This window comes from Pseudophryne corroboree, chromosome 5 (assembly GCF_028390025.1).
Source record: "Pseudophryne corroboree isolate aPseCor3 chromosome 5, aPseCor3.hap2, whole genome shotgun sequence".
NCBI classification, from domain to species: domain Eukaryota; kingdom Metazoa; phylum Chordata; class Amphibia; order Anura; family Myobatrachidae; genus Pseudophryne; species Pseudophryne corroboree.
The window spans coordinates 719,960,009-719,974,642 of NC_086448.1; the positions used below are offsets into that span (position 1 = coordinate 719,960,009).

The window sequence follows — 14,634 nt, forward strand, 5'->3', positions numbered from 1 at the left end:
AACAGGGAGAGGGTGATGCCAGGAAGAGAATGACAGCAGTAGTTGACAGCAGGGAGAGGGTGACCACAATGGGTGAGAGTGACAGGAAGAGGGTAATGCCAGGGAAAGATTGACAGCAGTGGGAGACAGGGAGAGGGAGACAGAGATGGTGACAGCAGTAGGTGACAGGGAGAGGGTGACACCAGGGAGAAGGTGACTGCAGTAAATGTCAAGGAGAAAGTGACAGCAGTGGTTGACAGCGGGAAGTAGGTGATCGCAGTGGGTGACAGAAAGAGAGGTTGATGTAAGGAAAAGGGTGACAGCAGGGAGAGTATGACACCAGGTAGAAGGTAACCGCAGTGAGTGATAGAGAGTGACAGGGATGGGTAATACCAGTGAGTGACAGCAGTGCGTAAGAGAGATGGTGACAGCAGTAATTGACAAGAAGAGGGTGATGCTAGAGAAAGGGTGAGGGTGACACCAGGGAGAAAATGGCAGTAGTAGAGGACAGGGAGTAGGTGACCGCAGTGGGTGACAGAAAGAGTGACAGGGAGAGAGTAATGGTAAGGTGAGGGTGACAGCAGTGTGTGACAGGGAGAGGGTAATGCCAGGGAGAGGGTGACAGCAATGGTTGACAGGGTGATGCCAAGGAGAAGGTGACCGCAGTGGTTGACAGGGGTGAGGGTAATGCCAAGGAGAGGGTGACGGGCAGTGGTGCAAGTAGAAAAAATGTCTTACAGGTACTGTGTGCGCGTGCCGAAAAAATGGGTGTGGCCAAATGCCACATGGGGCATGGGCAATGAAAATGGGGGCGTGATACACATATGAGGGGCCAGATACACGTATGACACCAATAGTGCCAGATACACATATGGCCCCACAGTGCCAGGTGCACAAATGCCCCATGGTGCCAGATGCACAAATGCCCCACGGTGCTAGATACACAAATGCCCCAGTAGTGCCATATATGCCCCCACAGTGCCAGATACACATTTCCCCAGAGTATCAGGTACACATATGCCCTCACAGTGCCAGATACACATGCCCCCACAGTACCAGATATGCCCCCACAGTGCCAGATACACATGCCCCCACAGTGCCAGATACACATGCCCCCACAGTGCCAGATACATATGCCACCACAGTGCCAGATACATATGCCACCACAGTGCCAGATACACATGCCACCACAGTAACAGATATGCCCCGACAGTGCCAGATACGCCCTAGCAGTGCAACTCACCGTTGTTGTTGCTGCTGCCTGGGGCTGGCACTATCTTCTGCTGCTGGCCTGGTGCTGGGGAGAGGAGAGCGCAGCACGCACTCCTCCTGTCCCTCTCCTGCCCTCAGTCCGGTCTCCTGAACTGGCGCCGGTCCACGAGCCAATCAGGGCTCGCGGTCCTGCAGCAGCAGCTCCTGATTGGCTGTCGGTCCTTGAGCTCTGATTGGCTCACGAACCGGCTCAGTGCACGCCGCCGGACTCGGGGGACTCGCATGCTGCGCTCTCCTCTCTCCAACATCCGGTGTCTGCAAGGTGGTGACACGGCGGTACGGTGTTCCCGCTGGGATTTTTCTACAGGTACGCCATACCGCCCCGTACCGCCATACTTGCAGTACTGGTGACGGCACTAGGTGACAGCAGTGAGTGACAGGGAGAGGGAACAGGAGTGGATGAGAGGCTGTGGGTGATGGGTGGACAGCTGGTCGATAGCTGTTTTGATGCTGTTACGGCACCTTAGTCATGGACTGAGGAGGAACTTAGAATAGGAAGCTAGGTCAGACATAGGCAACTGCACTCTCCTTCTAAGCCCATCCCAAGGCTCCTGTGAAATTAGCCAATTGGAGTCTGGGAGCAGACATAGCAGGAGATTGAATCCTAATGCTGCAGAGTCCCGAGTGCCGCACGGCGGCTGTGAAGCACACAGTGCAGCCAATCCCAGCACATATATTACATACAACAAAACATGTATATTTACATGTGCTAAGCGCCCCACCGCACTGCGTGGGCAGCAGTGCATCTGCCGCTGTTCCTAACTATAACCCTTTGTATGTTTTACATCTGCCCCTCCTAAAGTACAGCATGGATTTACAAGGTACTAATTGCTCCTGTTTATTTTTTGCTCTTTTGATTGGTTTGATCCCAACTCTGGATCAGGCTACAATGTTAATGGGAGAATTGTACTGAACCTTCTTTGAAGGTGTGTACACACGGTGAGATCCTTGCTATGCCCGATTTTGACTATGCGATTTCCCTTGAACTCCCCCAGAGCCCAGATAGTCAAAATCGTACATAGACAAAATCTGTGCTAAGTGACAATTTTGACTATACTAAATACACTAGATAGTCCGGATTGACTTGCCTGCAGAGTCTATCTAGCCTTACAATACCGACCCCATGGGATCGTGCATCGGGATCGAATCTGTATCGCAAGCTGCCTAACACTTGAGATATGCACTAACTTTTCATAAGATTTTGACTATATAGTCAAAATATTACAGATTTATCTCACCGTGTATACACACCTTAAAAAGTGGACATGGGGGGTCATTCCGAGCCGATCGCACGCTGCAGCGATCAGGTCGGAACTGTGCATGGTCTGGCGCCACAGTGTGACGGCGCATGCCAGATGGCCATCTGATTGACAGGCAGATGCGTTCGCTGGGCGGGAGGAGGCGGCACGGCAGCGCTTAGTTGCCGTTTTCGGGGCGCGGTCCGGCCAACACAGGCATGGCCGGACCGCGTGGGGGACGGGCCGCAGCTGGTTGCTGGTCGGTACTGCAGCTGCCGCTGGTTAGGAAAGGGTGTGTCCTAACTTTTCATTCTAAATTGCAATGGAAGACTCCTTCTGTGATTTGCTCCAATCTCCGGATCAGGCCCTGGAAATGCTGGTTGAGAGGTTTGTGACTGATAAAGCCACAACGGAGCAGGGCTGAGCTTACATGTTGGTGGCGGCCACATCTTGCAGTCCTTTGGAAATATTTTGCTTCAGTTCAGTCAATGTGGTTACCCCAAGCTTCCTTTTAATCTCTGCTAGATGCCTCTCCTTCGCCGCTAGCACTTGATTCAGGGTTTCTATCTCTTCTTCTACCTATACAATAAAAGAAAGGCACAATACAAATAAATGTTTTCAATAAAGCTATTAATAATGAAAAATGGTATCAGAAAAGTGGCTACATTAAGGATGGCCATTGACCATCGAGGATTCCTAATCACTGATGGTTTATGACCGATGTCAAATACTTTTGCCATCGATGGGAGAAAACCAGATGGTTTCCTTCCATCGATGGCACAGCATAAACAAATATCTTTATTTTTTTTCTTTCAAGGTGCCAGGACTCGGACATAGCTCTGCCCCTGACACCCATGAAGCCCCACCCCCGGGCTGTGATTGGCCTGCAGGTCATTCACATATATAACAGGGATGACCACCAATGGGTGAAACCACTGATGGTCTGCCATAGCATATTTGGTAACCATCGATGACCACTCACAGTTTTGCCATCGATGGCGAAACATTTTATATAATTATATATGTAATTAATATAATTTATATACTTAGTGGGGAACAATTAAGGCATAGACAAAAGGTTTAATATTGTAGCAATACAGATCGCGCACCCATCATCCGAACTGCTTGGGAAGTGTTTTGGGTTTCAATTTTTTTTTTGGTAGAGGTGGGGGGAATTTGGAACATTTGCATATACATAATGGGTCCCATCACCGTGGACCATGGGCTTCTGATTGAGCGACTGATACATTTCTGTGGTCTGGATGGCACAGTCCTAAGCTGGTTCAAATCATTTCTCACAGGCAAGTCACAGAGAGTATCATCTGGATTATACTCATCACCACCAGTGCCATTGCCATGTGGTGTCCCACAAGGTTCTATACTATCCCCCATGCTTTTTGCAGTATACATGCTCCCACTGGGCGAAATAATCAGGCGCCATGGCCTGGTCTACCACTGCTATGCAGATGATACACAACTGTACTTGTCCTTTGCTCCGGGCACTGATAACCCAATAGCAACCCTAAATGGCTGTGTAGCTGAACTACAGGAGTGGATGAGTGCCAGTTGGCTGCGATTGAACCCGGATAAAACAGAGGTCCTTATGATACGACCGCAACATCAAAGGACAAGACTGCAGCATAGCCAACCAACTGGACTTACACTCGGGGATTCAGAATTACAGACCAGTGATCATGTGCGGAATCTTGGCGTTGTCCTGGATGGTGGCTTGACACTTAAACATCAGATATCAGCCACAATCAAATCCTCATTCTTTCACCTGAGGAACATAGCCAGAATCAAGCACTTAATTCCCTCAGATGATATGCCAAAAGTCATACATGCATTTGTATCATCTCGTTTAGACTACTGTAATGCCATCTATCTTGGTCTCCCAGCAAAAGAATTGCACCGCTTACAGCTGTTGCAAAACACAGCTGCCAGGCTGTTAACTAACCAGCCCCGTTCTAGCCACATAACACCCGTACTCTACTCCCTTCACTGGCTGCCTGTAAGATGGCGAATCATCTTCAAGATTGGCTTACTGAGTTTCAAAGCATTACATGACCAAGGCCCAAGGTACCTGAAACAGCTTCTGACCCCATACTGCCCCACTCGATTACTGCGATCTGTACATGAAGGACTTTTAGCAGTACCTAGAATCTACCGTAATTCATCTGGGGGTCGAGCTTTTAATCATGTGGCTCCGACTCTATGGAACTCACTTCCCCGCACAGTGCGAGAGGCCCCAACTATAGAATCCTTCAAAAGTAGACTCAAGACTTTTCTGTTTACTCAAGCATTTCCATAATGTCCCTTTTAGTATCTTCATGCTTCTGTATTTTATGAAAATGTACTTCATTATTTTCTGTACTATATTATGCTATGTATCTGTTAAGCGCCTTGGGTCCTATTGGAGAAAGAGCGCTATATAAATAAAATTATTATTATTATTATTATTATCATCACACAGATACCACAAGTGTAAACATGAAATTCATTTATGAACTTTACAGTCATATAGTACCGCTGAATATTTGATACAAGAGTAATAATAGTTTATTGGGGGGGGGGGGGGGGGTATTTTAATTGGAAGGTAATTGATAATTTAAGCAAACATTAGTCTTGTTTATGGCAAAAAAAAAAAAAAAAAAAAAAAAACATTCCCAAAGATTAGTGCCTGAACAGGATCCCCTCACAACCAATATAAAAAAAAATAAATAAGATTTTAAACCTACCGGTAAATCTTTTTCTCGTAGTCCGTAGAGGATGCTGGGACTCCGTAAGGACCATGGGGATAGACGGGCTCCGCAGGAGACATGGGCACTTTAAGAAAGACTTTGACTCTGGGTGTGCACTGGCTCCTCCCTCTATGCCCCTCCTCCAGACCTCAGTTAGAGAAACTGTGCCCAGAGGAGACCGACAGTACGAGGAAAGGATTTTTGTTAATCCAAGGGCAAGATTCATACCAGCCACACCAATCACACCATATAACTTGTGATAAACTATCTAGTTAACAGTATGAAAAAACATCATAACATCGGTCCAAAACCGATGAAACTATAACATAACCCTTATGTAAGCAATAACTATATACAAGTCTTGCAGAAGTAGTCCGCACTTGGGACGGGCGCCCAGCATCCTCTACGGACTACGAGAAAAAGATTTACCGGTAGGTTTAAAATCTTATTTTCTCTAACGTCCTAGAGGATGCTGGGACTCCGTAAGGACCATGGGGATTATACCAAAGCTCCAAAACGGGCGGGAGAGTGAGGATAACTCTGCAGCACCGATTGAGCAAACAGGAGGTCCTCCTCAGCCAGGGTATCAAACTTATAGAACTTTGCAAAAGTGTTTGACCCCGACCAAGTAGCAGTTCGGCACAGCTGTAGTGCCGAGACCCCTCGGGCAGCCGCCCAAGACGAGCCCACCTTCCTAGTGGAATGGGCCGTAACCGATTTCGGTAACGGCAATCCTGCCGTAGAATGCGCCTGCTGATTCGTGTTACCGATCCAGCGAGCAATAGTCTGCTTTGAAGCAGGGCCGCCATCCCTGTTGGCTGCATACAGGACAAACAGTGCTTCTGTTTTTCTGATCCTAGCTGTTCTGGCCACGTAAATTTTCAAAGCCCTGACCACATCAAGGGACTCGGAATCCTCCAAGTCACGTGTAGCCACAGGCACGACAATAGGTTAGTTCATATGAAAGGATGAGACCACCTTAGGTAGGAATTGAGTACGGGTCCGCAATTCCGCTCTATCCATATGGAAAACCAGATAGGGGCTTTTATGTGATAAAGCCGCCAATTCCGAAAATCGCCTAGCTGAAGCCAAGCCTAACAACATGACCACCTTCCAAGTGAGATATTTCAACTCCACTGTTCTAAGTGGTTCAAACCAATGTGACTTAAGGAAACTTAACACCACGTTAAGGTCCCAAGGCGCCACCGGAGGTAGAAAAGAAGGCTGAATATGCAGTACTCCCTTCACAAAAGTCTGTACTTCAGGTAAAGAGGCCAATTCCTTTTGAAAGAAAATGGATAAGGCCGAAATCTGAACTTTAATGGAGCCTAATTTTAGGCCCAAATTCACTCCAGTTTGTAGGAAGTGAAGAAAACGGCCTAGATGGAATTCTTCCGTAGGAGCATTCCTGGCCTCACACCAAGAAACATATTTTCACCATATTCGGTGATAATGTTTAGATGTCACGTCCTTCCTAGCCTTTATTAGCGTAGGAATGACCTCATCCGGAATACCTTTTTCCGCTAGGATCCGGCGTTCAACCGCCGTGCCATCAAACGCAGCTGCGGTAAGTCTTGGAACAGACAGGGACCTTGTTGTAACAGGTCCTGCCTTAAAGGAAGAGGCCACGGATCTTCTGTGAGCATTTCCTGCAGATCCGGATACCATGTCCTTCGTGGCCAATCCGGAATAATAAGCATTGTTCTCGCTCCTCTTTTTCTTATTATCCTCAACACCTTGGGTATGAGAGGAAGAGGAGGAAACACATAGACCGACTGGAACACCCACGGTGTCACTAGGGCGTCCACCGCTACCGCCTGAGGGTCTCTTGACCTGGCGCAATACCTTTGTAGCTTTTTGTTGAGACAGGACGCCATCATGTCTATTTGGGGCAGTCCCCACCGACTTGCAATCTGCGCGAAGACTTCCTGATGAAGTCCCCACTCTCCCGGATGCGCGTCGTGTCTGCTGAGGAAGTCTGCTTCCCAGTTGTCCACTCCCGGAATGAACACTGCTGACAGAGCGCTTACATGGTTCTCCACCCAGTGAAGAATTCTGGTGGCTTCCGCCATTGCCATTCTGCTCCTTGTGCCGCCTTGGCGGTTTACATGAGCTACTGCGGTGACGTTGTCTGACTGGATCAGAACTGGTCGATCGCGAAGTAAGATCTCTGCTTGACGTAGGGCGTTGTATATGGCCCTTAGTTCCAGGATGTTGATGTGAAGACAAGTCTCTTGACTTGACCAAAGGCCTTGGAAATTTCTTCCCTGTGTGACTGCTCCCCAACCTCGGAGGCTCGCGTCCGTGGTCACCAGGATCCAGTCCTGAATGCCGAACCTGCGGCCCTCTAGAAGGTGAGCACTTTTCAGCCACCACAGGAGAGATACTCTGGCCCTGGGGGACAGGGTGATTCGCTGATGCATTTGCAGATGTGACCCGGACCATTTGTCCAATAGGTCCCATGGGAAGGTCCTTGCATGCAATCTGCCGTAGGGAATGACTTCGTATGTCGCCACCATTTTTCCCAGGACTTGAGTGCAATGATGTATTGACACTTATTTTGGCTTCAACGGGTTCATGACTAGAGTCATGAGTTCCTGCGCTTTTTCTGTCGGCAGAAAAACCCTCTTCTGGCCTGTGTCCAGAATCATTCCCAAGAAAGGCAGACGAGTTGTAGGATTCAGCTGCGACTTCGGAATATTGAGAACCCAGTCGTGTCGCTGTAACACATTCAGTGAAAGTGATACGCTGTTCAGCAACTTCTCCCGTGATCTCGCTTTTATGAGGAGATCGTCCAAGTACGGGATAATTGTGACACCCTGCTTGCGCAGGAGCACCATCATTTCCTCCATTACCTTGGTGAAAATTCTCGGGGCCGTGGAAAGCCCAAACGGCAACGTCTGAAATTGGTAATGACACTCCTGTACCGCAAATCTCAGGTACGCCTGATGAGGAGGATATATGGGAACATGCAGGTATGCGTCCTTTATGTCCAGAGATACCATAAAATCTCCCCCTTCCAGGCTGGCGATGACCGCTCTGAGCGATTCCATCTTGAACTTGAACCGTTTTAAGTAAAGGTGCAGGGATTTTAAATTCAAAATGGGTCTGACCGAACCGTCCGGTTTCGGGACCACAAACAGAGTTGAGTAGTACCCCTTCCCTCTTTGAAGCAGGGGAACCTCTACCACCACTTGTTGAAGACACAATTTGCGAATCGCATGTAACACAAGCTCCCTTTCCAGGGGGGAAGTCGGTAGGGCCGAATTGAAAAACCGGCAAGGAGGCACGTCTTCGAATTCCAGCTTGTAACCCTGGGAAACAATTTCTATTGCCCAGGGATCCACCTGTGAGTGAACCCAGATGTGGCTGAACAGTCGAAGACGTGCACCCACTGGAGCGGACTCCCTCAGGGGAGCCCCAGCGTCATGCGGTGGATTTAGCAGAGGCCGGGGAGGACTTCTGTTCCTGGGAGCTAGCTGTGTTGTGCAGCTTTTTCCCTCTGCCCTTACCTCTGGCAAGAAAGGACAATCCACGTACTCTCTTGCTTTTATTGGAACGAAAGGACTGCATTTGATAATGAGGCGCTTTCTTAGATTGTGAGGGAATATATGGCAAAAAATTAGGTTTACCTGCCGTAGCCGTGGAGACGAGGTCCGAGAGGCCCTCTCCAAACAATTCCTCACCCTTGTAAGGCAACAACTCCATATACCTCTTGGAGTCGGCATCACCTGTCCACGGTCGGGTCCATAAGACACGCCTAGCAGAAATAGACATAGCGTTTATCCTGGAACCCAGTAAACTAATGTCTCTTTGAGCATCCCTCATATATAAGACAGCATCTTTTATATGCCCTAGGGTCATTAAAATGGTAACCTTATCAAGGGTCTCAAAATCCGCTGATAAGGAATCTGACAATGCTGCTACAGCACTACAAACCCAGGCCGACGCAATAGCCGGTCTGAGTAACGTACCAGAATGCGTGTAAATGGACTTCAAGGTAACCTCCTGCTTGCGGTCAGCAGGATCCTTGAGGGTAGCTGTATCTTGGGATGGAAGCGCTATCTTTTTTGATAAGCGCGTCAAAGCTTTGTCTACCCTAGGGGAGGATTCCCACCGTATTCTGTCCTGCGACAAGAAAGGATACGCTATTAGAATCCTTTTGGGAATCTGCAGTTTTTTGTCTGGAGTTTCCCACGCTTTTTCGCATACTTCGTTCAGCTCATGTGAGGAGGGAAAGGTGACCTCAGGTTTCTTTCCCTTATACATGTGTACCCTCGTGTCAGGGACAGGGGGTTCCTCAGTGATATGCAAAACATCTTTTATTGCGATAATCGTATATCGAATACATTTAGCCACCTTTGGCTGTAATTTTGCATCCTCGTAGTCGACACTGGAGTCTGAATCTGTGTCGGTATCTGTGTCAACTATTATAGTGGGTGCTTCTGAGACCCCGAAGATCCAGGTGACATTGGGACAGGCATGGGTTGACTCCCTGACTGTACCCCAGCTTCAGCTTTGTCTACTCTTTTGTGCAATAAATTAACATTAGCACTTAAAACATTCCACATATCCATCCAGTCAGGTGTCGGCACTGCCGACGGCGACCTAACATTCATACACTCCCCCTCCTCCTTAGGTGAGCCTTCAATCTCAGACATGTCGACACACGCGTACCGACACACCACATACACACAGGGAAGCTCTTTTCTGAAGACAGGTTCCCCACCAGGCCCTTTGGAGAGACCGAGAGAGAGTATGCCAGCACACACCCCAGCGCTATATGACCCAGGAAAAAACACAAAATGTTTACCCAGTAGCGCTTTTAAGTATGTATATGCGCCCCCCCCCCCTCTACTTTAAAACCCTCTTTCACCGTGTTTCAAGAAGGGGAGAGTCCGGGGAGCTTCCTCTCAGCGGTGCTGTGGAGAAAAATGGCGCTGGTGAGTGCTGAGGGAGAAGCCCCGCCCCCTCGGCGGCGGGCTTCTGTCCCGCTCAAAATTCTTAATAACATGGCGGGGGCTCTTTATATACATGTACAGTGCCCAGCTGTACATGTATATATATATACATTTGCCACAGGAGAGGTTTATATTGCTGCCCAGGGCGCCCCCCCCCCTGCACCCTGCACCCTTACAGTGACCGATGTGTGAGAGGTGAATGGGAGGAATGGCGCAGAGCTGCAGTGCTGTGCGTTACCTCAGTGAAGATCAAGGTCTCTTCTGCCGCCTCTGATGTCTTTTCCTCAATACTCACCCGGCTTCTATCTTCCGGCTCTGTTAGGAGGACGGTGGTGCGGCTCTGGGACGGACGGCTAGGGTGAGACCTGCGTACCGATCCCTCTGGAGCTAATTGTGTCCTGTAGCCTAAGAAACAGAGCTCTGAAACTCAGAGAAGTGGGTCTGTTTCTCTCTCCTCAGTCCCTCGATGCAGGGAGTCTGTTGCCAGCAGGCTCCCTGAACATAAAAAACCTAACTAAAATGCTTTCTTTACAGGAAACTCAGGAGAGCTCCTGAAATGCACCCAGTCTCTACTGGGCACAGTATCAAACTGAGGTCTGGAGGAGGGGCATAGAGGGAGGAGCCAGTGCACACCCAGAGTCAAAGTCTTTCTTAAAGTGCCCATATCTCCTGCGGAGCCCGTCTATCCCCATGGTCCTTACGGAGTCCCAGCATCCTCTAGGACGTTAGAGAAATATATATTTATTTCTAACGAGACCCAACTGCTACGAAATAGGTAACACACAAACCAGGAAAGTGCAAAACTGCAGCACAGATTCGTATTGGGGGAGGATTTGCAGCGCCAAGATCACGGCAGCCGATGGAGTGCTGAAGCCCGCAGCAGGAGCTGGGCAGTTCAGAAGTGATCAAGGGTTGGAGTGGGAATATTAACACCACAGAAGTGCTGCAAATCAGGTCACGCTCTATAAACCTTTAATGGACATTTTTTGCACCTTCCAATTGCAATTCTACAGAAAAGCACATTCTATGAGCAACCCAACATCTCAGGAAAGCTCCCTGGGGGCCAGGCAGTGATGTACAGTATCTACTAAACCAAAGCTCACAGGTAACACTTTCCGTTGGAAAATAAATACGTTTGGACCCAAGAGATTTAAGGGAAAGCACTTGCTTGAGATTGGGCATAGCCTTTACCCCAAGGACAGTTTTGTAGAATTCGCCAGGTTTTATTCAAGTCATAGAAAAAATAAATAAATAAATTATTTGAAAGTGTGTTGAAATCACCATATGTGAAGCATGTAGTATCCGGCCGTCTGACTTACATTTTGCTTTGATATGTATACTATATTTAATAATTTGTGCTACAAAAATTACATACTAGTAGGCTGCACGGGTTCTGTAGGGAAAGCCAGCTGCCGGAATCCCGATGTTCGAAATACCGACGTTGGGAGCCCGATCGCGAAGAAGCCGACAGGGGTGAGTAAGCGGTGCTATACCCTTTCCCCTACCCCCTAACCCTCCCTACACGCTGCCTAAACCTAACCTTCCCGGCCCACAGCTTAATCCTTGGAGGGGGGTGCCTAACCCTAACCCCACCTCCCCGCACTCTAGCCCTCCCAGGGAGCAGCCTAACCCTAACCTTCCCCCGCAGCCTATACCTAACCTCGCCCCCCACCCCCACCATTACCTCTTCATCTGCGCTGTGTCAGAATGTTCAGCATCCCAGCTGTCGGGATTCCAACACCGGGATGTCTACCTACTCGGGATGCCAGTGTCAACATTCCGAAAAGTGTCGGGATTCTGGAGTCAGTAATCTGACTGCCGGAAGCCTGACTGTATCCCGTCTGCACTATGACCTGCAGAAAACAAATCTCAGTGGCACAAGTCAGACTTTCTAACTACACTGTGCTGCCACCACTTTAGCTTCTTTTGCTGCCATCTCGCTTGTGACTATATGCTAATACTAGCAAAGTGTTTCCCCTAGTGTACAAGCGTGAGTCTAATACCACTTTCACACCGCCTTAGGCGGGTCGCACCCGGGAGCCTGACACAGAAGCTCCCGGATGCGACCCGCCTCAGGGGCCCCTTGCACACCGCTGACTGCAACCCGGCATATGTTGGTGACGCGGCGTGGGCGGTGCTGGGAGATCACATGATCTCCAAGTGCCTCCCGTACATATAGAGTGAACGGGAGCCGGGTCGCATTGACCCGGCTCCCGTTCACACCGCACTGTGAGCCGGGTTGAACACGAGTTCAGCCCTGCTCAAGAGCAGGGTTAAAATACCGGGTCACTGGACCCGGTATTTCAACCCCAGCACCCTTTCACACCGCACCTGAACAGGAGTTATGCGCGTTCATGTGCCAAAAACCCATGTTCAGAGGTGCTGGTGTGAAAGGGGTATTAGAGAGAAAGTACCAACCAATCAGCTCCTTACATTTTTGAAACACAGCCTATAACACGGCAGTTAAACTGGGTACACACTAGACGATATGTCACTACAATCTGCCAGATCGGACAACATTGTCAAGTGTGTACCCGCTATGTCGCTGCTCTATCGGCCCTGCACGGAAGACAACGCTAATGCAGCATGGAGCCCGCTGTCGCTTACAGCATCAGCAAGTGTGTATGCACTTTCCGATGCTGGCGCCCCTGCCGGGTCCCATCGCCCGCGATGTCGCTGGGTACACACATAGTGTAATGTGTACCCAGCTTTAGGAGCTGATACAAAGGGTGAGATGTACTAAGCAGTGAAAAGAGAGGAGAAGTGAGCCAGTGGAGATGTTGTCCATGGCAACCAATCAGCACTGAAGTAACATTTAGAATTAGCATACTATAAAATTGTACAGAGCAGCTGATTGGTTGCCATGGACAACCTCTCCACTGGCTCACTTCTCCCCCTTATAATCACTGTTGGTTTTGCCTTGTAAATGATTAATGCTATAAAATTCAAACAGACTCACTGGAATTCCCGCGCAGCCTGCACCGTGCAGGCTATTACATAAGCTCCCCTGTCATGCGGCACTCCGATCCTTCACAGGCAGCCCGCAACTCACCATTACTTTATGCCACATTGGCCCCAGTTCTTATCCGTTGCTTTGAGTTCCACTGAGTTTAACATGTGTCCTCTGCTCTTATTCTGGGCCTAAGGGTAAAGGTCTGGCCCTACTGAGGGTTAGAGTGAAATACATGCAACCATTGAAGGGTACTAAGCTGCACATTACTTCTCTTAACTGTACCTTCTCAAGTTCTTTCCTTAGGAATTCCTGTTCCTCCTCCGTTAAGGCGTCCACAGCAGTAGCCACTGCATCTTCTCCCTCTGGTACAAATTCAGGTTTCAGCAAATCTATTGATAAAAAAAAAATCAGTATGGGTTACAAATAACATTATTAACATAAACGGCATCTTGAATACAGCCTGAAAGAGCAAAATGGCAACCTGTAAAATATGGATATGAGCCTGTATGAAATTCCAAGCCTTGTGCTGGGAGCATACTGGTTAAGGATATGTCCAAAAATCAAACTTCGTCACCTGAATTATGTCCTAGCATGGACAGAATTGTTGGCATGTGTTACTATGCAGGCTTCCATTCGGGAGCACAGAATTTCCAGCCCTGGGTCCGAACCCTCTCTATCCATCCCTTAATAATTATTATGGAGCCTGGTCAGCAGAGGTCCCAGTAATGCTGAATCGGAGGTGGGGGTCCGCAGTTATTGGCTAAACAACTTAGTTTAAAATGGAAATCTCAATGTACCTAAATAACGGACATGTTTATACTCGACGAAAATATATCCATTATTTTCTTTCCTCCAGTTGCAGAAGGCTACATGGTGCACTAATTGGGGTTCCCGGTCACTCTACGAAGAAAACGACACCAAAACCCCCCCAAAAAACCTCATGTCAACCTTTTAACCTAGCACGTCGACCTAGAAACCCTGTCGACCTAGTGACTAACCTAAACATTGTCGACCTAGACACTGTCGATCTAATGATCACCACCCATTAAGTCCCAGGTATGGCATGCTGAGGAATGTGTGTTTTAAATACAAAGAAATGTAGCTGAAGCCACACAAATCTCCTGCACATAGTGGAATATCAATAATTCCAATAAAGAATCATTTGCTTCCTAACCACAGGCTGAAGACTCTTACATGGAGCTCCTCCTAGGAGAGTGTTCTGAAGATAGGGAGAGGAAACCGTAGCAGGAAAAAAATAAGATTTTAAACCTACCGGTAAATCTTTTTCTCCTAGTCCGTAGAGGATGCTGGGGACTCCGTAAGGACCATGGGGATAGACGGGCTCCGCAGGAGACATGGGCACTAAGAAAGAACTTTAGGTATGGGTGTGCACTGGCTCCTCCCTCTATGCCCCTCCTCCAGACCTCAGTTAGAGAAACTGTGCCCAGAGGAGACGGACAGTACGAGGAAAGGATTTTTGTTAATCCAAG

General features: G+C 48.6%; 1 protein-coding gene across 3 annotated transcripts in view; it reads right to left on the reverse strand.

Moving 5' to 3' along the window:
• TPD52 (tumor protein D52) overlaps nucleotides 1-14,634 on the reverse strand; it is a 187,519-nt gene that overhangs the window by 9,630 nt on the left and 163,255 nt on the right. For all 3 annotated transcript variants that reach the window (XM_063923979.1, XM_063923978.1, XM_063923980.1), the window contains 2 exons: nucleotides 13,427-13,533; nucleotides 2,920-3,068 (listed from right to left, as the gene is read on the reverse strand). In XM_063923979.1, coding sequence (XP_063780049.1) covers nucleotides 2,920-3,068; nucleotides 13,427-13,533 — 256 coding nt within the window. The remainder of the gene's footprint in view (nucleotides 1-2,919; nucleotides 3,069-13,426; nucleotides 13,534-14,634) is intronic.